The 21,665-nt window shown below is 36.6% G+C and overlaps 2 protein-coding genes across 10 annotated transcripts in view; one reads left to right on the top strand and one right to left on the bottom strand.

Moving 5' to 3' along the window:
- Window positions 1-599: 599 nt before the first annotated feature.
- PPP1R12A (protein phosphatase 1 regulatory subunit 12A) overlaps window positions 600-21,665 on the top strand; it is a 148,685-nt gene continuing 127,619 nt past the window's right edge. For all 9 annotated transcript variants that reach the window (XM_059936580.1, XM_059936573.1, XM_059936575.1 and 6 more), the window contains exon 1: window positions 600-1,083. In XM_059936580.1, the coding sequence (XP_059792563.1) occupies window positions 847-1,083 (237 nt within the window). In that variant the 5' untranslated portion in view covers window positions 600-846. The remainder of the gene's footprint in view (window positions 1,084-21,665) is intronic.
- Window positions 15,441-15,848, bottom strand: LOC132373428 (protein S100-A11-like). The gene has a single exon (XM_059936582.1). It carries the CDS (start codon window positions 15,846-15,848, stop codon window positions 15,537-15,539), a length of 312 nt encoding a protein of 103 aa, XP_059792565.1. The 3' UTR covers window positions 15,441-15,536.

Raw genomic sequence — 21,665 nt, 5'->3', positions numbered from 1 at the left:
ATAAGAGGAAAGACGTTTCCACAGTGGAGGCTGGCAGAAAGCCACTGCAATTACTGCAGGTCAACCCTTGTCACCAGGCGGTCACCTTGGGCTGAGATCTGGGGTAACTACCACCAAATCCCTCGGCTGTACACACAGACCCTGCTTTTAAAAGGTTCTTAGCAAATTCATCTGAGTTCCTCAGAAAGGGAAATCACTAGCGCTTAATTCACGACCTATCTATCCTCCATTCCATTCAAATAATGCAGCCAATAGGAAAATCCTCCGCCCTGAGCAAACGACTCAGCAGAGCTGAGACAGCCCTGGAGGCAGGTCCGCCCCGAAGAGCCTCCATACAGCCCGACTGTTGGCCTCCGGAACCCCAGGAGCCCTCAGCGGGGCAGAACAACCTTCCTTCCCTGTCTCCGCCCTTCCAGGTTGGTCCCAGCCCCCGCTGCCCAGGCGGCCTGGACCACACCCGCTTCCCTCCGGTGGCCTAGCCTCCCCCGCCGCAGTTCGCGGGAGCACTCTTCCTGGGGCGGGCACAGGCCCATAGCGCATGCGCACTGGCCAGAGGGCGCCTCCCTGCCCGGATCTCGCGAAGTTACGTTAGATTGGCCGCCGGTGACGGGTGGCCGGGCCGGGGGCGGGAGGGCTTCTGAGGTAGGAAGGGAGGTCCGTTCGGCCGGGCGCGCCGCCCCAGTGCTCTGTGGGATACTGGAAGTCTCGAGCGTCTCCTCCCGGTTCCCAGCCCTCTTCTGGCCCGCACTCATAGAAACAGTCACACACCCCCTGCCTCCCCTCTCTTCCCTCTCCGCCTCCCCTTTCCCCCCCTCGCGATAAGAAGACCCGGCGGCAGGAGAGGGGATGAAGATGGCGGACGCGAAGCAGAAGCGGAACGAGCAGCTGAAGCGCTGGATCGGCTCCGAGACGGACCTCGAGCCTCCCGTGGTGAAGCGCCAGAAGACCAAGGTGAAGTTCGATGATGGCGCCGTCTTCCTGGCTGCTTGCTCCAGCGGCGACACGGACGAGGTCCTCAAGCTGCTGCACCGCGGCGCTGATATCAATTACGCCAATGTGGACGGACTCACTGCCCTGCACCAGGTCTGTGCGCCCCGCCGCCGCTCTCCTGACCCTGCGGGTCCTCGTTGGCCTCCCGCCTAGGCCTCCCCTCGGCTCTTGGTCTCCTGAGGCTGGGGGCGGCGGGAGACTCCCTGCCGCGGGGTGAGGGGGCGGCTTCCCGCGAAGGAGGGAGGGAGAGAACTGGTAGAGGGAGGGCCCTAGGCTTGGGGCCCCCTTCAGACCAGTTGGTGGTGGAGTAAGGGAACCAGGAGATTTCCGGGGCAGAGGGGGAAAGGGACTGTGGTCAGCTTGGGGCCCCAGGGCCGTTTGTGGACGTGTGTCTGGGATTTGAGGTCGAGATGGGGAGCGGTGTGGTGGAGTTGTGCCTGGGCCCCCGATGTCAGTGATAGAGTCGGAGGACGGGGGATGCTGAAGAAAACTACGGACAAGAGGCACTGGGGACACTTGGGTAGAGGGGCGTCTTTGGCTTGTTAGGAGGGCGTTGGATTTATTGTAGTTTTTAGGACTTGATTATAAATGATGATGATAATAATAGTAATCAAGCGCCCTAAGCCGAGTGCCCTGAGCAGACGGTTTCCTGTTTTCTCCTTTATTACTCTTGGTCACTGGGGAGGGGGAAACGGTGTAATTTAGCTGATCTGCACCGGCTGAAAGGGGGAGGATGAAAGTGGGTAGCGTGAGGAAGCGTTCTAAAGGGCTTGCCCACCGCGGGGCCGGAACGTACGAAAGAGTCTCTAACTCGGAGTAGAGTTTGCCGCAGTGTCAGAGATCCTTTGGCCCCAGGTCCGGGGGTGTGCATTGGGGTTAGAAAGAGAAGAATAAATACGAGGCACTCTTTTCAAAGGCGGTTACCAAGCTCTCATTTTTCTTTTGGGGGGTGGGAAAAAAGAAAGCTGTTCACGAACTTTTCTCAAAATGGATGCTTTGTGCATGTTAAAGTTTTATAGTAGTCTGATTGGGATCTCTCAATGTTAGCCAAATAAGGAGAAACTATTGGCAATCCGGAGATAATGTTGCTTTGCCTTTAACAGGCCAAAAGCAACACAACCACTTAGAGTTCTTCTTAAAAAGCAATTTTTCAGTGATGGTAATAGGTGTCAAAACATAAACTCTTTCCATTTTCTTAGTGGACAACTTGGAATTACTAGAAAACGACTTAACAGCAATAGCTTCCCATTACAATGAAAAGACTTGTAAACTGACTCAAAGTTGCCTTGGTTATATGTGGAAGATCGTAGCTTTGTGTTGATTAATGCTGTTACAAAAACTTGTTTGGGAGGTTGAAACTTATGGTTTCATATTTCATGCATATTACTTTGCTGCCTTTTTAAAAGAGGTGTGTGGTGGCATTTTTCCTTTTACTCCTTCCTGTTTAGTGAATGGTGACTGTTTAAAATTTTATTTAATTGAATTCTCATATCAAACTTGGCTTATAGCCTTTGTTTACAAAGTTGACTGGATGAACTGTAATGACTGACAAATTGCAGGACAAATCTGGAATTTAGCGTGTGGCACCCAGTAAAAATATAGCATGGTCTTTAGCTCTTTATCTGTTCCATTAATTTAGAGTCTCTAACATATAACAAACTTTTTATTTGGCTGAGGTTTATTTTAAGCTATAGCATAACTCTAGATAAAAACATGGTGTTGAAATGAAATAAACTTTCGGCATTAGAAATGATAATGTAATTATGTAAGATGACTCTTTTCAAATTTCTTTTAAGTGTAATTTACATGGTTTAGTATGGAATTGATTCAGAAAGACAGATTATTGTATGCTTGAGGTCAGGATAAGGTTGCATAATGGTTTATATCAGTATGTTTTATTAAAGTTGTCATATAGAAATGTAAAATTAGTACAGTTGTTGAGGAACCCAATTATATTGGCTTGGAGGAAGAGGAAAACTTCTAATACTTATATTCTTATTGGCTTAGGTAGAAAGAGAAAATACATCTAACAGGCTTCTTAGAATTTTTTTTTTTTCTCCTCTAAATTTGGACATGTTGCAAGAATTATCAGACTTACCAAAGTCTTCCTGATTAACTGAGTTCAGTGGTTAGTTTGGCATTATCTAGCTGTTGTCTTTATTTGATGTTTTGTTTTAGCTGACAAACACTTAAGCAGAAGTTTCCAAGTTTATGCATAATCATTTGCATAATTTCTTTTTGTAATTTATTTGCACATTCCTTAACTCAGTGAAGCCAAAGTCTTTAAAATATCAAGCATTAAAATTTTTATTATGTTTTCTCCACCCTCATTTCTCGTTTATTAACTCTTGTACTTTTTGCCATTGTGACAGAGAACAAGGAGTTCGCTTTGGGCAAATTCAGAACAACAGATAGTGGAAGGTGATAAATAAAACTTTTTAAAAAAAGAATCACAAAAATTTTTAACCTTAAAAATCTCTTGAATACTGATTGCTTTAAATACTTAAATTATAAAACCAAAATTGACCCATTGATTTAATAGCCCTTGAATAATTTTTTTTTTAATTTAACCTCTTGAAAACTCATAGAATAGCCAGAATGTTTTTACCAGATTAATTATTGGTTAGTCTTTTGGAATATTCTTTTCCATTTTTGGTTTTGATCAAGTGTCTTTTTTTTTCTTTTTTAAAGATTTTTTTAATGTGCACTTTTTTTTTTAAGTCTTTATTGAATTTGTTACAATATTGCTTCTGTTTTATGTTTTGGTTTTGTTTTGTTTTTTTTTTTGGCCACAAGGCATGTGGGATCCTAGCTCCCCGACCAGGGATCAAACCCGCACCCCCTGCATTGGAAGGCAAAGTCTTAACCACTGGGCCGCCAGGGAAGTCCCGATGGAGTGTCTTAAATTTCACTGTCAGGAGAAAAGTTTTAAGAACTTTACAACCCACAAATACACTTCTTAATCTAATATTTTACTTCCATTTTAATATAAACAGCTTATATTTAAAAGTTTCTTTAATTGGTTGAATGTTCTTTCTCATTAGGAGTTACAAAAGATAGTTTCCTTTTTTTTTTGTATAAAAATAGGTCATTCATATAGGAGAAAAAGCAGTGTTTCTAGTCAAATTTCCTATCTTGGTCTCTAGAATAGCCTCCCTTCCCCTAACTCCCTCCAGTAGCTAGAAAACAGTACTGAAGTTACATTATAAACTTCTGATTTTCTAGAACTGAGGTCTAGAGTAGAATTGCATTTTTATCAGTGGGCAATAATCAGCTCTGATTTAAGAGCTACCTGGTAGAGTTTTAATACTATATGATCTGTATCTTTATTTCAGTATACTTTATAAAGGTTTTAGGAGAGTAATAATAGTTTTCTATAGAATGCTTTATTGCTGATGCTTACTGATACTGGTGTGCATAAAATACAGGCCTGAGATTTCTTCCAACAGTTGTGAGTGTAGCCTTTTGATTTTACCTTAAGATCTTACCTGCTTCCTCTGTGCCTGTGACTTCCAAGTCAGTTTCCAGTTCTCACATTGCTGCAGAGCTCCAATCCCTCATTTCCATTTTTCTACTGATGACGAACTGTTGATTTAAAGTAAAATATTATTCAGTATATTGTGATTTTATATTTAAAAATATATCTTCAAGTAGTGATATAGTAAATAGAGGTCCACCCCCTTTGCCGTAGAATAGCAACTGTTTATTTACATCAGTATCAGGAATTTCTTTAAATTCAACCTGAAATGAATATTTTTCTTTCTTCACCAAACCTATTCTTCTCATCGATGCCTCTGTTTCTGATAATGATGTCATTAATCTCTAGATTAAGCTTTAAACATTTTAATTATTGTTTACTCATCCCCTTGTCTACATATAGACAATCAGTCTTCATAACTGCCTTTGCATCAATTCTTTTTCTTGCTACTCTTATTATCAATCTAGGTCATACCTTTATTATTTTTATCCCTAGAGTACAGTAATAGCCTAATTGCTTTCCCTGCCTCTTCTCTCCCTGGTCCAGTCTAGCATTCATACTGCTATCACATTAATCTTTTAACAATATCATTTCAGTCATGTCACTCCTCTCCATAAATTCAGATTTAAAGTGTTTCACCATTTAGGTTAGACCTGATATGTCTCCACTGTGTTATATCCTTTAGTCTTTTTACTTCCATGCCTATGGCCTTGCTTTTTCCACCACTAGAATATACTCCCTCCCTCTTTGCCAGTCAAAATCTTGGCCGTTCTTCAGGGTTCAACCCAGTTGTCCTCCAGAAAGGATCTTTCTGTCTTTTGAATTTGTATAATAACTATGTCACTGGAGAGACTCTCCTCTGGGGTGCTCATTTTACCTTACATTTTGCCTCTTTGCTGCTGTTAAGATGCTTCTTACTGAGTAGTGTGTGTTTTTAAGTTTGTCTTTCCTGGCTGACTGTAAGGACCCAATCTTCCACATTTTTGTATTTCCAGAACCTGGCACATAGTAGGCTCTCACTAAAGATTTATTGAATTTTATCTTTTACCTCGTATTATAGATAGGAAGTTTTATAGTCATTTGTATGTTGTAAGATAAATCATTAAAACATTCACACCCAGATACTTAGAGTACAGTTCTTGCACATGGTAGAACTTGTTGTGGATCTTCTGTGCAGATATTTTTAATGTCTTGAGATTTTTTTAAAAATTTAATATTAACCTCCTTCCTATTAAAAAAATTCTGAACCAGTTTAACTATTGATTAAGAGACAGAAAAATATTCACTCGAGTCATCAATTAATTTGCTACCTTCTTTATAAAGGTCTGAACTAGGTCCTGTAGAGGAATACAGAGTAGAATTAAATCCATGTTCTTTGCTATTATAATTTTAAAATAAAGTTTTCCTTTTGCTTTTCAATACATACAGACTTGCAGGTAAGTTTAATATTACATCCCTTTGCTCTTAAAATACAAATTTTATCTACTTCTGAGGGAGCCATTTGAAGCTTCTTTGAGGAATATGTGACTCCCCTCTTGTCAGTAAAAGGAATACTTTTGTGGAGTTTTTTTCTCAAGTGCTTAATCTTCTCAGCCAAGCCATTTTCACTGAATCATAATCTGAAATGTAACTCTCTTTTAAAAAGTATTCTAATGGGGCTACTTAAAGTGTTTTCCAACCAAAAGGAAAAGAGACTGGAAGCAGCTGATATTGAGTCTCTTGTTAGAGAATAGTGTAATTGCTGTATATGAGAAATCTCTTTAAAACTGAATGTAGAGTTTATAGTTGTTTACTTTTTTTTTTTTTTTTGGTGGGGGATATTAAGATCTTGGAAGAATCTGTTGGATCCCTTATAACTAATATTAAAATCTGTGTTTAAAAAGTATACAGTATAAGTTATTTTCTCTACATAATTTTATTTAAATGGGTGATGGCTCTTCAAACTTTTTATTGAAATCATCCTAACCATAAAAAACAAACAAACAGAACAAACCTAAACAAAATTTCTAACCCCAAACTGGCCCCTCACTTCCTACAAATAAATGGACAACCCTCGCCATAAATGGGGTATGCTGGTAGGGCACCAGTGCCCACAGTGCTGTTGTTATAATGCCTTCTCTGCAGTTGATACCTCTGTGCTTCCTGGCAACAGTTTTGTGGTCTGACTTTGAAGTGTCATAACCAAGACCATCTTTCATGTACTTCAGCTACAGTGTGATTGCAAGCTGTGACTGAGCATTTTCTAGTATAGCCAGGTAGAAACATTAGATGGAATAGAGGAAAAATTTTTTTCATTATTTGTTTGTTATCACATTTTACAATACTGTTCACATAAGAGATGTACTTTAAAAACTGTCTAGTTAGATAATTTTAAAAATATAACTATTTGGAAACCTTTGGAGGGAGGCGAAATATAGAACATTATTTTGTTACTGCTGTAGCGTGTTACTTTTTGACACTTCCCAAAGTTGCTATTTTCTTCGCCTTTCTGCCTGCCAAAAATTATGATTTTCACCCCACTTTTCTTTTGAAAGTTTGTGAGGTTCCACAGGGGTTGGCAAATGGAGTATTGGCATTTTGGTATATCTCTTTGAAAGGTCGAAGACCTCCAACAGTCATTTTTGAGTTTCTTCTAAATAAGGGTTGGATATGTAGTAGCCATGACTTATCCCAGTGTTATATTGAAGAAAGGAATTGGCTGGTGAACATTTGCTGAGGATTTGCTACATGTGAAACATTATGTTAGATAGTTTTATAACCAATATCTCATTTAATTCTCACAATGTCCCTTTTCTCTTGCTCAAGGTTACCGAGATAATAAATGACAGAGCTGGGTTCTGACACAGGTTTATGTGATTCCAGAGCCCAAATTTAACACTATGCTACATGTCTTTTAAGTCTGAAGAAGAAAGTATTCTTAAATCTTCCGGTCATTATGGTTGATGATTAGTAGTTGGAAGTTTTTCCATGTTAATCAGTAGAGAATCAAATGAAACACATACACGTAGATATAATTATTTTCTTCATCTACTGTTGTCTGGCTAGTCAAAACTTTTAAGAGCTTTCTGTGGTAATTGAAATGCAGTAATGCCATATTTAAATTAATCTCTAAATCTGTCCTAAACTTTAGGAACTGCCAAGATTACTTTTGACTGACCATTATGTGCATAATATTTGATCAGGTGCTTTCGGTAGTTACAAAGGAAGTTACAACAGCAACAGAACTCTTTTTTTAAGGACAGGGTTTACTTAGTCTTTAAACATCTTCATTTTTCTTTATCTTAATAACAATTTATATTAATGCTTTAGGCATTTTTACATACTCATTTACAGTAAATGCTTTATACATTCACAGACTTAACTTTTTCAATGAAAAGATATAAATTATAGGTAACACATATCAGCGATAGTGAAAGAAGGAAGGCAGGCAAGCAGGCAAGCTCCGGCTTGTCACCACCATTTAGCTTAATCTTCTGAAATTTACTTTCTGTACAATGATTATTATTATTTATAATTAGGACTTGAGACATTACATGAAATGCTAGTAAAGTTACCTGAATTAAATTGAAATTCTGAATTAGTAAAACAAACTTTTTAATATTTATCATGTTTGATTTTAATTGGAAGCCTTTTGTTAGTAGGAATATCCAAGTCATAAGAATATTCCATTCCTTAAATCATTTTGCAGAATTTAGCCAAATTATATTTCAAGTCTTACCTTAGAAAAGGCAATAGAATTTTTTTTCTTAGTGGTAGTGAGAGCACCATCTGAAATGTGATTTACTTGTTGCCTATGAAATCATTGGTTCCCAGAATTTTACATTTCATGGACCAATGAAATGGTTTTTGTTTTTTGTACTTTGTTTTAATTTTGATGACTAAAAGAGGAGAACCTAATTTTTATGTTGTCATGTTAGGGCGTTAAAAACAAACAACTTGATAACCTTCTACCATCATCATTTCATTAAAGAAAGAATACTTTAACAAGAAGAAAAGGATATAGTATCCAAATAAAGGACAGTGGAGACTCATATATCAGTCTATAAGATTATTGCTGTATTGACAGCAGATGTTCTTGATGCTCTTCCATGAAGTAGAGTAGTTAAGGGTGAGCAGATTTCAAAACTTTATTCCCTATGTTCTCCATTTGGTAGGATATGAGAGAGTGCAGGTGGTGGCAGGCCATATCATTGGGATGCAAGTGCCTGATCCCTGATTACTCAGTAAGAAGTGGAAAAAGAATTTACCTGAAGAGATTCAGGAGATTGGTGAAAGCTTTCTTTAGGAACCACTGGTTTCATATTTATATTTCCATAAGCCTCTGCATATGTAATCTTTCTCTGAAATGTATTTCCCAGCTTATTTGTGTTAAGACACAGCTCAAAGCATAAAGTGTGGACTCGCTTGACCACGGGGGTGCACAGTAAGTCTTTCACTTACTATTTAAACCCTAAGTTTGGCACTTACACACTACCTGCTATTGTTAGTATATCTTATCTCCAGACAGAATAGTGAATTCCTTCAAGTGGGGGCTTTGATTCATTTTTCTTTAAATCCCCTTTGGTATCTGCATTTTATTTTAGCAGGTGCACAGTAAATGTTTGTTGATTTTTAAAAAATGAGCACAATGTAGACTAATCTTGTGAAGAGCAGAGTTCATAGAGAACAAAATGATGACAGTTTGGGTAAATATAACAACCAGTAAATATTAAAATGTTCTAATTAAAAAGTGTATACCAATAACTTACTTTATAATAATTATAATGTAAAGGTAACCATTATTACAGTCAAAATTTAACAGGATCTTAGATTTTTTTTTGAAGTGGAATGTGTTCCTGATTACCAACACAAGTAGAATTTTGCTCAGTTTATGTAACATACTTTAAAAATGAATTTCTTTAAACAAATCATCCTGTGTTGGCTTAGAAAAGGACTCCCTAGCATATGTCATTAGAAGCTAATTCATATTTTCTAATGATCTTAATCATATTTTTTTCCTAAATAACACTTTCACTATGGATCCCTGTATGTCACTATTTTTCTGACCTTGTTAGTATTTTGGTTGTTTAGCTTTTCATTGTTATGCTGGCTAACCATAAAAAGACAAAGTTGAGCTCTGTGTTACTGCCCTAAGTGTGCTTGCTTGACTTGAATGCTCTTTCATGGGTGGAGACATTCCACATTGTCATGTGTTATATAGGCATTTCTGAAATGACATTCAGTAGAAACCATGGAAAGAAATGAAGGCATTCCTCAGCTGTCACCTTTTTAGTAATCTATTTAAATGCGTTATGTGCAGAGTGAGATATTCCGCAGGGAGAGCTTCAGTGACTAAAAAGCGTTACTTTAATTTGATTATTAACTCATATGAGCTGAAAATACATGTTTTACATATTTAACATGTTTCCTAATGAAAAATATCATAAGGTTGTAGAAAGTTTATACCATTTTCTTGAACACTTGAATAGTGCAAAGGAGAAATTTTGTGACTTGATACCGTTTAGAAGTTAACCACATGGGAAAGTATATTTTCCTGGATTAACTGTTAAAACACACGCACACACATCAATTACCTTTACTTTGTAGTAAACAAACTAAAGTGTATACATTTTATTAGCCTTCAAAATTATTTTAGATGGTTCTAAATATTAATCCAAATTTGTACTTTTGCTTGGAACATTTCTGGAACTTTTCTATCGGAGCTTCAGTTCCACCAGGTTCTTTTGAATATCCTCTGTGTTGAGTTGAGTTTGTGTTTTTGTTTTTTTTTTTCTTTCAGGAAAGTTTGTAAATTTTGAAAATGATAGTCATTGGAGACATGGCAAGTGAAAATAGATGCTGGGTAATCATGGTTAATAAATAACTATCAGTGATTAAATGATATTTTCTAAAAAGCTTCTTCTTAATTGGAACATGATCATAAAGAGTCCATCTTGGATTTTAGTCAACTCTTTTTACATTGTTTGGACTTGAGAGTATGCTTCAGAATTTCTTTATGATTAACTTAGTGCACTCTTCGTTTGTGTTCTGAATTTTGTGTGAAACAAGTCAATAGCTTATATAGCTTGTGAATTGAACCATGGTCTTTTTTTGTGTTTTCCACAAAAGATTTTGATGCTGCTGTTGCCAGATCATGACACCATATTTCATTAAGAGCTATTGTTTTTCTCAGAGATAAGTTAATTTGTACAGTTTTTCTTAAAAGATTAGAACAGATGACATGTTCAACAATTTATATCCTTTCCAAGTACATGGAATTATCTGCATAAAAATTTTGCCTAATATTCAAGTTTTTTCCCTTTTAAAATGTCTATTGCTATTTAACTTTTAGCCATCTTTTAAAAAAAAACACTAAAATGTCTTTAAATTTCTGATTTTCTCAATGTGGTATACATGAAAATGCCTCAAGTAATTATTAGGCCTTCAGTGCCTTATACTCTTGCTTTTTGTCTTCACCATCTCCTTTTTAATTTTAAACATGGCTTACTTTCAAGTTTGTTTATTGTTCTATATGTATTTTATCCCAAACAGAAATTGAAGAAGAATAATTACTTAAGTAATTAAAGCATGATAGAAAAATATAAAAAAAGAAAATAAATGCTATTCAGATTTTCAGGCATGGAGCTAGCTAGCCCCATTTGAAACTTTAATAGACTCTCTTTATCCATCTCTATCCAATATATAATTTTCTAAAAGTGAGTTTATATTTAATTTTCTGGTTTATAACCTACTTTCTAAATTATACATTTTTAGAAATATTTCTGTGTTAATGAATTTTGGGTCCACTGTGTGAGTTTGTGTGTACATGTGTGAGTACATGTGTACATCCTGAAGTTTATTTTCCCAGTTGTCTGATGATGAATATTTAGTATATTTTCAATTTCTCATGATTGGTGGATATTACACTATGTATATCTTTGCTCACTCATGACATTGTATCGTTCGGATTGTTTATCTTAGAGATTTCAGCTGCAATTTTATATGTTTTGCCCAAGATAACATGCTGTTCTAATGCTTGTTTATGCAAAAGATATTTTCAGTAAAGTCTCTAGTATATTTAATATAGAAGACTAACCTTGAAAGTACTCCGGCTGACACACATGTTACATTCATAATGTGATGATGTCATCTCCCTTCTCTGAGGCACCCATAGAAAAATCTGTTTTACTCTGTGTGTTAAGAAAATTTGTCAGTTGTTTGAAATATTAAACAGTATTTGTATTTGCAGGTAAATGTTGCTATTATTTGTTTAAATTAGTGATTAACTCATTCATGAACAAATATATGAATCATTATTTATCATATGCCTGGCATAAGGTCCCTGTGTGCATGTAGTGTGTAATCTAGAGGAGGTGGCAGTGAGTGTTAGATCTAGAGTAAGATGAAATTTTTTACTAGGAGGACTTAACCTAAAATGCCAGGATAGACATCCCTGAGAAAGCTATGTTTAAGTTACAGGAACTTAAGAGATGTCTTGAGTCTTTCATGACCCTGTTCCCTCCTTGTTTGTCTTCTGAATGCTCCTGTTCAGTTTCTTTTTTTGATCTGTTTCTTTCTTAAAGAAGAATGTTCCAAAGTTCTCTGTGTCTCTGTTTTTTCTTTTCCATATCATTCATTCTTAGAGTTTCAGCTGTTCTCTTTTTATATGATCTGTTCTCCTTTTTATATAATCTACATCTTATTTTTGATGTCGTCAGTCTTCCACTTACTAAACTACAATCTCAGGGTCTTCTTGTGTTTACTCCTTCCGCTTCCAACATACAGTCAATAACTCCTATCATGCACACCTGAAAAAGAAATACTCCCAAACCCATACTACCTTTTTATATATTCACTTAACAGAATTAAAGGCCTACTTTGTGTCATACACTATTAAGTACTGGGGGGGGATATGCTCTTAAACAAAAGAGATACCAACGCTACCTTCATGGAGTTTAGAATAAAGTGAAATTGCTTAGCCATCAGGAAAGTGCAAATCAAAACCGTAATGAGATACTACTTCACACCTAATAGAATGGCTATAATAAAAACAACAGATAATAACAAATATTGACTAGGGTACGGAGAAATTCCATCCCTCATACACTGCTGATGGTAAAGTGGTGCAACCATTTTCAACCACTTTCAAAACAGTCTGGCAGTTCCTCAAAAGGTTAAACATAGAGTTGCCATATAACCTAGCAGTCCTACTCCTAGGTGTATACTCAAGAGAACTGAAAACGCATGCCCACACAAAAACGGTATGTTAATGTTTATAGCATCATTATCAAAATAGCCAGAAAGTGGGAACAACACAAAATGTGCTGATGAATAAATAAAATGTGGTATGTTTTGTTACTGAAATCAGTGGAATGTTATTTGGCAATAAAAAGAAACTAAGTACTGATACTTGGTGCAACATAGATGAATCTTAAATACATTATGCTACGTGAAAGACACCAGTCACAAAAGACCACATATTGTAGGATTCCATTTACATGGAATGTTCAGAATAGGTAAGTCTATAGAGACAGAAGATAGATTAATGGTTGCCAAAGGCTGGAGGTATTGAGGGGAAATGGGGAGTGACTGCTAATTGGTATAGCATTTCTTTTTAGGTTGATAAAAATGTTATAAAATTAATTGTGGTGATGGTTGCACAACTCTGGATATACCAAAACCTTTTAATTATATACTTGGAATGGGTTATTATATAATGTGTGAATTAATTTACAATAGGCTGTTGTATTTTTAAAGAATGAAATTAGGTATTTATCAGTGTTCACCACTAAAAATTGAGGCACTGGCAGAGGCTTGGTATTCATCTCTGTAGTTATGATGACAAAGAAGACAGCCAGTCATTGTCCCTGGCCTAACACAGCTTGCAGTGTATAAGGGTATATAGATAAACATAAAGAAATTTATGTTTATGTCAGTTATGTGTAATGATATGTAATGGTTGTAGTACAAAGTGATGTGGAAGTTGATGAAGGCACATCTCACCTCGATTTGGGGAAGGGGAAGGCTTCCTGGAGAAAGTTATTGTTTAAGCTGCTCCGTGATGAGTAAAAGTTAGCCAAAGTTGTAAGGGAGGGGAGGGTACTGGAAACTATTTCAGAGAGAGGGAATAGTATGTGCAAAGAGCTGGAGGTGTATAGAAGTGTTGAAGGATTTTAATCAGGTTAAATGAGACAGTCAAATTTTCTCTTTAAGAAAAATCACTTTGGCTGCAGCGTGGAGAATGCAACTGAAAAGAGGACAAGACTGGAGGCAGGGAGACTAGTGACTAGTTCAGGAACTTGAGGAGTCTAAGAGAGATGAACTAGCTTAGTGGCGGTGAAGTTGGTAAATAGTAGATGAACTCAGGACATATTTAAGAAATAGAATTGGTAGGAATTGGAAGGGATTTGAAGTGAGGGAATAGAGGCAAAAATGTGGGTGCACTTGGTTTCCGGTTTGGATGACTAGGAGAATGGAGTGCTTTTCACAGGATGTGTTCATTCAGTAAATACTCTGTGCTTACTGTATAGGTCAGGAGCAGAGTATATTTGAATGCTATTGGGGGAGACAGGCAGTAAGCAAGAAATTACAATCAACTGTGAAATGTATGCTAAAGGACATATAGGATATTGAGGAGAGGTGGCCTACTTATAAATAATATACAAAAATCTTGTTTGGAGGGTGTTTTGTTTTGGAGTTAGCCTGTTTTCTTAGATCTATTTGAATACCAAATAGAAAAGAATTTACGAGGCTACAGGAAAACCACAGGATAAGGATTCATGATTAGAGTTTTTAGGGCTTTGGTGAACTGTCCAAAACTACATGCAAAGTTTTGTGTTTGATTTTCTTTGCCTTTCACTTCAGAAGAATTAATTAAGAACTCTTAAGTAAGGTCAGATTTATTTTTATGATATTGTGGAGGAGGGCAGAGTGTGTCTTTTTAGGGATATGGGGATGTGGAGAGCTAGAGCACAGAACTGTTGGAGAGCAATAAAGGAGTGGTAGTTGGAACAATCTAAAAGTCTTTCATTGCCTGAAATAATGGTTTGTGAAAATAAGGTCATAGGTTAACATGAGAGGTGAGAGTACATTTCTCAGAGCATGTTGGATTTTGCTAAGAATTGTACAGTTAAAGAATTCATTCAACAGTCTCTGGCAATTCCTTGGTGGTCCAGTGGTTAGGACTCTGGGCTTCCATTGCGGTGGGCACGGGTTTGATCTCTGGTCTGGGAACTAAGCTCCTGCAAGCCGCACAGTGCAACCAAAAAAAAAAAAAAAAAAAAAAATCCTGTAACTTTCTTCGGTTTCTAAATTTAGTAAGCTGTGTTTTCAGGGAAAATAAAGGTAAAATATTTTTTCTTTTTTGCTCAAAATATTACTAGAGTTGCTTTGAGTATTTGTGACTTTTTTGCATATTTTAATGTCTTTTTAAAGTTGCACAGGTAATGAGAAAAGTAGCAGTTCTACAAAAAGGTTGTGTGGGTTATTTTGACCTTGAGCAAGCATCATTGGGTTTGTTTTAGCTTAAGTGAAATAGGAAATGGTTATTATATATTTTTTTGCACCCTCATAGTTCTTTGTTTATTTGTTTGTTTATTCATTTGTTGTTTTTCCCCCCACTAGAAGGTAACCTCAGTGAAGGCAGGACCTTGTCTGTCTTGCTGACTGTATCCTCAGAACCTATGACAGTACCGTAGTAGGGGTGTATAGACATTTAATGAGTGAACAGTAAGTGACGTCTCTCCATCAGTCTGAGAAATTTAGAGATGATTATGTTGGTATCATTAATCATGATTATGTACACACCCAAGATGCACTTTTACTATTTACTTTGCAACTTCTGGTAACTGTTTCCATCAATCTAATTTATATTCCTCCCAGTCATCTCCCTCCCTTGCACAAATTTACTGACTCTCCAGTGTGTGCTTTAAAAAACAGTATTGTTTTATTACTGCCAGCGGGAGTGGCCTTCATGGGGTGGTGGGTGCACCCGGCTCAGGGTATGTGTTGGCTGTGAGGGGCAGATGATAATTGGGAGGCTGAAGGAAAGGGAGTGGGGCTGGAGGCCAGGCCCAAAGGCTCCTCCGATTTACTTCTGGGAAGAGGTGGACTTAATAAAGGAGTCATGGCAAGCTATGGCCAGGCCGCCAATAAGATTAAGAAATTCTTGGAAATCTAGCTGCCCATCAGAGTCGAGGTCCAGTTTCTTCATCAGGCGGTCAAGGACACCAGGGTCCTTCTGGTTCTTTGTGAAGGCACCCAGCTCTGTATTCATGAGGATAAGGAACTTGGCCTTGGAGAGTTTGCTGTTGTTACCGTCCCTTCCAGCATGCTTTTGGAAAACAGCAGTTAGAGACTCGATGCACCGTTCAGTCTCTGTAGGGCTGGATATTTTTGCCATGTCGGAGAGGAGCGAGGCATGGGACTGCGAGTGGGGAGCGGCGCGGCGAGCCTGGTTACTATATATATTAAACCTTAATTCAAAATTACCGTGGCATTTTTTCCCCTTTTTAACCCACCCTTGACATTTAAAGCCAATCTTATTGTGGAGTGGGGGGAGATTATGTGTATGTTTGTTTTATGTGTGAAATGGACTGATGATACATAAATTGTTCCCTTTTAAATTACACTTAAGTGTCAGAAAGTTAGTTGCAAGACAGTATGTATGATGTGATTCCATTTGGGGGGAAATGTTTGCGTAGAAAAAAATCTGGGGAAATTACCCCAACTATTAATGGTTATGGATATTTTGGATTATGTCATCTTTGAATCTTTTACAACAAGCAGAAAAAAGTGATGAAGATGAATCTGAACTGGAGAAAAATGCCTAAATGGCTACTTCCAGTAATGTATTCAGGATTAAATATAGAGACATTGACATAATGAATGTTAGTTTGCTAGTCTGTGTCCTCTCAAGGAAGCTGGTGTTTTAAATATTTATTTCTATATTATGCCTATCTTTTCTCTGAACCTTTTATTTCATAAGGAAAGATTGATTGCCATTATGATGTACACCTTGGGAGAGTTTTACAAGTAAGAAAATGAATTAGGGGTTTAGTTGGATGTATTTTGAAGCTTTTGGCAAGTAGACTACCAAGAAAATATAAGCATAATTTCCAAAAAAGCAGATAGTTTTGAGGAATAAAGGGATTTTAAAAGATAGAAAAGCAATTTTTATACAGTGAGCTCTTTTGCCTTGTTTTATATGAATATGAAAATGATGAATTTAATGATGAATATCTGTTTTAAGAATGAATTGAAAAAATGGCCTCAAATCTCTAAGAATAGAATCAGGAATGGTGAAGCTTAGAGTTATGTGAATTTTGTGAAAATATTTTTGAAGACAGTGAAAAGAGGGCTTTTAAGAGTTGTGAAATGGAGCAAGAGGAAATAACTGATGGCACAGCCCTTAATTTACACGTACGTTTGTTAAAAATGGTCTTCTACTGTAAACAGCAGAATTCTAATATCCATTATTAAGCGTATAGTTTTAGAAGAGGTTATGTTGATCACTAGACGCCCATTTGAGTTTTCTGAAAACAAGTTTTGTGTTGACCTATCTTTACTTCCTTTTTTGACAAGGTTGGCAAGTTCAAATGAGGGAAATGTTGCAAACCTAGTGTAGCTTCATTTTGTAGTACAGCACTTGGACAGGCTCTTGTTAGATCTTTGCAGTTAACATGACAAAAATCTGACATGAATATTAGCAGGATTGGATGGATTAACCGCTGGATGAACCACTGTATACACATCAGTCTACTGATTAATCACTCAGTGTCAACCCAGAGGAAGGACTAAAGTGTAGTGGTCCTTGTGTTCTTGACCCTATCTTATTCAACATTTTAGGAGATTAAACTGTAGAAGCTGAGAGAACTCTAAAAAGTGTGAAATAGTAGGTTTTAAACAGTAAAATGAAAAGGTAATGGATATTAATGTAAAATTCTGCATTAAAACATTGATGACTATAGGTTGGTAGAGACCATCTTTGACAAACATGAGAAAAAGGTTGCTTGAAAGTTTAAAAGGAAGCCCGGTGTCTGACAACAGTATAATCATTTTAAAATGTACTAATTCAGTGTAAAGCTAAATTAGTATTTAGTCTAGATTTTTAAAAAAATCTGTTCCTTTATACTGTTAGATCACATCTGCAGAACTGTGCTGGTTCTACAGTTTGAGATTTGTCTACTGTTTGAGCAGATCTTACCAGTTACAGCCTTTTTTTGATTACTCACCGGTGGAATGGCTTTGTATAATAAAATTATTTCTACCGAGGAAAACCTATATTCCAGTCCTTTTTCTAGATTTGTTAACAAATGTATACATAATTATATACACACAGTTGCAGTTCTTCATATACCTTAAGACCCCCCAAATCATCAGATCAACTATTTTCTTTTGAGCCCCTCAAAAAAAAAAGGGAGCCAGTTTTTAAAGCCACATACTTAACCCGTGGTATTAGGAGAGCCACTAGTAGGAAAATGGTAGAAGGACCTCTTGCACATGTTAGTTAGGATTCTTTGTTTTAAGTAAGAAAAGCCCATTGGAACTAGCCTAAATAAAGTAATTCACTGTAAGGTTATAGAGATGTCTTATAGAATCTGGGCTTCTGGAATGAATTAGATCCAGGAAGTATATGCAGCCCAGGAAGTCTTCTATCTAAGTTTCTCATCATTTTTTCTAGCAATTCCACTTTATTATTTTTTACAGCAAACTAGATTTCTTGTTTTCCCAGTTCTGAAGGCAAAATAAAAGGGCACCAACAATTTCAGAATTTGTATCTGGTCTATATATCCAGAGAGATTGATCTCCTTCTGAGTTCTAATTCCAGATTCCCAGGAAAGGGACCAATTGATCCACCTTAGGTTATTCATATATCATCTGAGGTCATCAACAGTAGCTGGTGGGGTTGGGTGTCTCTGAGCAAACATACCTACTCTGTCATTCTAAATAATGTATTATGAGGAAATGAGGAAGACAAAGCTAGAATTAATAGGTGAGTTCATAAAGAAGCAAATATCGATTGTATAAATGCACAATCTATAAAAATGAAAAAGCATAAATAAACGTTAAATCTTAAATCAGCAGTTCTCAAACCTTTCTGTTTCAAGGCCCCCTTTATACTCTTAAAACTTGAGAACAGACTACAACAAACAGGGCAAGTAAAACTGGGGAAATCTGAATAAGATAGATGGATTATATCAATGTCAACGCCATGGATATAATATTACTGTATACAGTTTTCACAAAATTTTACCGTTAAGAGAAACTGTGCAAAGGAATATCTCTATTATTTCTTACAACTACCTGTGAATCTATAATTAACTCAATAAAATAATATTAAAAATTTTGTTTATTATTATTTTTTGTCTATTATTATTTTAATGTAAAAAAATAGTGAAGAACCCAAAGACCTTTTTTGTTTATGTTGGCTGTCTTCCAGTATTTAACAAATTAGAAAGTAAAGCTCAAAAATCTTTAAAATTTTATTTATTTAAAAATAATAACTCATATGCCAATGTAAATAACATGTTTATGAAAGATAAGCATTTTTCAAGTCAAAAAATTTAATTAAGAAGGGCATTGTTTTACATTTTGCAGATTTTAATGTCTTGCTTAATAGAAGATAAATGGATTCTCGTAACTATTTCTGCACATAGTCTGTTGTGATTTCACATATTTAGCTTCTGAAAAATTCCACCATACACTTGTGAGAGAATGAGAGTATTAACCTTGCTGGACTTCCTGTAAGGGTTTCAGAGAACCTCTGAGCTAAATAAGTGAAGGGATATATAATACCATGTTCATGGTTTGGAAGATTGACTATTATAAAGAAGTTAATTCCAAACCAATCACAGATTCAACACAAGCTGAACCAAAATCCTGTGTGTGTGTGTGTGTGTGTGTGTGTGTGTGTGTGTGAAAAATGACAATCATATATAAATGAAAAAGGCCAGATATAGCCAGGTTAATCTTTAAGAACAAAAAGGTGAGAGGGGAGGGACAGATTGGGAGTTTGGGATTGACATGTACACACTGCTATATTTAAAATAGGTAATCGACAAGGACAGCACAGGGAACTCTGCTCAATACTCTATAAAAACCTAAATGGGAAAAGAATTTGAAAAAGAGTAGATACATGTATATATATAACTGAATCACTTTGCTGTACACCTGAAACTAACAAACATTGTTAATCAACCCTACTCTGATATAAAATAAAAATTAAAAAAAAAAAGAACAGAAAGGTGAGAGGACTTACTTACTTTGATGGAAAATAAATGGAACTCAGTCAACCTGTCCATATGGAAAAAGAGTTGACACCCTATACTTTGCACCATACACAAAGATCAATTTGAGACGGATTGTAGATCTAAATGTGAAATATATAATAATAGATATTGAAGAAGGTAACATATGAAGATACCTTCATAAACTTCAGGTAGGGAAAATATGTTTAAACAGGACACAAAAATCATTAACCATAAAAGAAAAGACTGATTAATTGGAGTACATTAAAATGAAGAATTTCTGTCCCTCAAAAGATAGCATTAAGAGAAGTAAGCTTCAGAATGGGAAGATATTTGTCTCACATACAGTTGACATAGGGCTTATATTCAGGGGTGTGTATGTGTGTGTATGTATGTATTAAACTACAAATGAGTAAGAAAAAATACACAATCAGGCACATCACAAAAGAAAATATTCAAATGGTGATAAATGTTCACCATTAATATTCAAATGGTATTAAATGACAAAAAATTATTCAATATCGTTCATCAGAGAAATACAAGTTAAGATCACAGTAAGGTGTTAGTACATATCCACCAGAATGGCTAAAATTTAAAAGACTGATAATATTAAATGCTGAGAAGGATGTGGAGAAACCAGAATTCTTATACACTGCTGGTATAAGAAGTATGTGAGATTTCAAATGAATTCAAATATTTTTAAAAGTTATCTCTTTTGCTAGGTTAGACATGTATAATACCAATGGAAACATTTACTCTGGATTACTACATCTTTTTTAATAAATTTTTTTTAATTAAAAATTTTTTTTTATATTTGGCTACATTGGGTCTTCGTTGCTGCACCTGGGCTTTCTCTAGTTGTGGCGAGCGGGGGCTACTCTTGGTTGTGGTGCATGGGCTTCTCAATTCTGGTGGCTTTTCTTGTGGAACACGGGCTCTAGGCGCGCAGGCTTCAGTAGTTGTGGCACATGGGCTCTAGAGCACAGGCTCAGTAGTTGTGGCGCACGGGCTTAGTTGCTCCGCAGCATGTGGGATCTTCCCGGACCAGGGATTGAACACGTGTCCCCTGCATTGGCAGGCGGATTCTTAACCACTGTGCCACCAGGGAAGTCTCTGGATTACTACATCTTTTAAAGCTGAAATTTCACAAGAGAATGCTGAGGCTCCTTATTAAACTGATTCATTATAAAACTGTTAGAATTTATATTTATAGAGGGCAGAGATTCTCTTATACTGATTAGTTGGTGCTTGAACTATGAGTATTTCATGAATTTAACAATGTTTGTTGAGTTCTTTGTATGTGCCAGGCTTGGTACTAGGAGCTAAGGAATACAGACAAACTTTTGCTCTCATTAATCAAATGATCAATCAGTGTTGAGTATTTTGAAGGAAAAGCATAAAATATTGTATATGTCAAATATATTTCATTTAAAAATACATAATAAAGGGAAAGAAAGGTTTTGAGAGTTTGGATGGAATCTCTGTGGAAGTGATGGTTGAACTGAGAGCTGAAGGATGAGTTGGTATGACTTGGTAAATTTGGTAGAGAGTGGAGGGGTAGAATCTTGAGGAATAGGTTCTGGACAAAGGAAACAACATATAAAAGCCCTTCATAGGAAGGAGGAAGGGAGCAAGGCCCAAGGAAGAACCCAATGGAAGTGTGACCAGAGCACACTGATGAGAAGAATGGTACCACAAGAGGTATAGAGAGGTAGGTCGAGGTCAGATCTAGTAGCACCCAGTAAGTCCTATTAAATCCATTTCATACTGAGAGCTCTAGAAATGCATTGGAGATATTTAATTGCCTTAATATAATCAGATTTGCATTTTTAAGAGACAACTGCTGCCTATAGAAAAGATTGAGGTGTGGGGGAGGAGGGAAGAGGGAGTTCTACCAGGAGGCCAATTCCAGAGGCTATTGCAATAGTTCAGACAACAGATCTTTTCTCAGGTGGCTCTTCAGTTGAACA

The sequence above is a fragment of the Balaenoptera ricei genome, chromosome 10, assembly GCF_028023285.1.
Source record: "Balaenoptera ricei isolate mBalRic1 chromosome 10, mBalRic1.hap2, whole genome shotgun sequence".
Classification (NCBI taxonomy): domain Eukaryota; kingdom Metazoa; phylum Chordata; class Mammalia; order Artiodactyla; family Balaenopteridae; genus Balaenoptera; species Balaenoptera ricei.
The sequence above is the reverse complement of the archived record's forward strand: the minus strand, read 5'-3'. Positions and strand labels throughout refer to the sequence as shown.

What these genes read in the sequence shown, in the direction of transcription:
- LOC132373428 (XM_059936582.1), bottom strand. Translation starts at nt 15,848, where the DNA reads ATGGCAAAAATATCCAGCCCTACAGAGACTGAACGGTGCATCGAGTCT.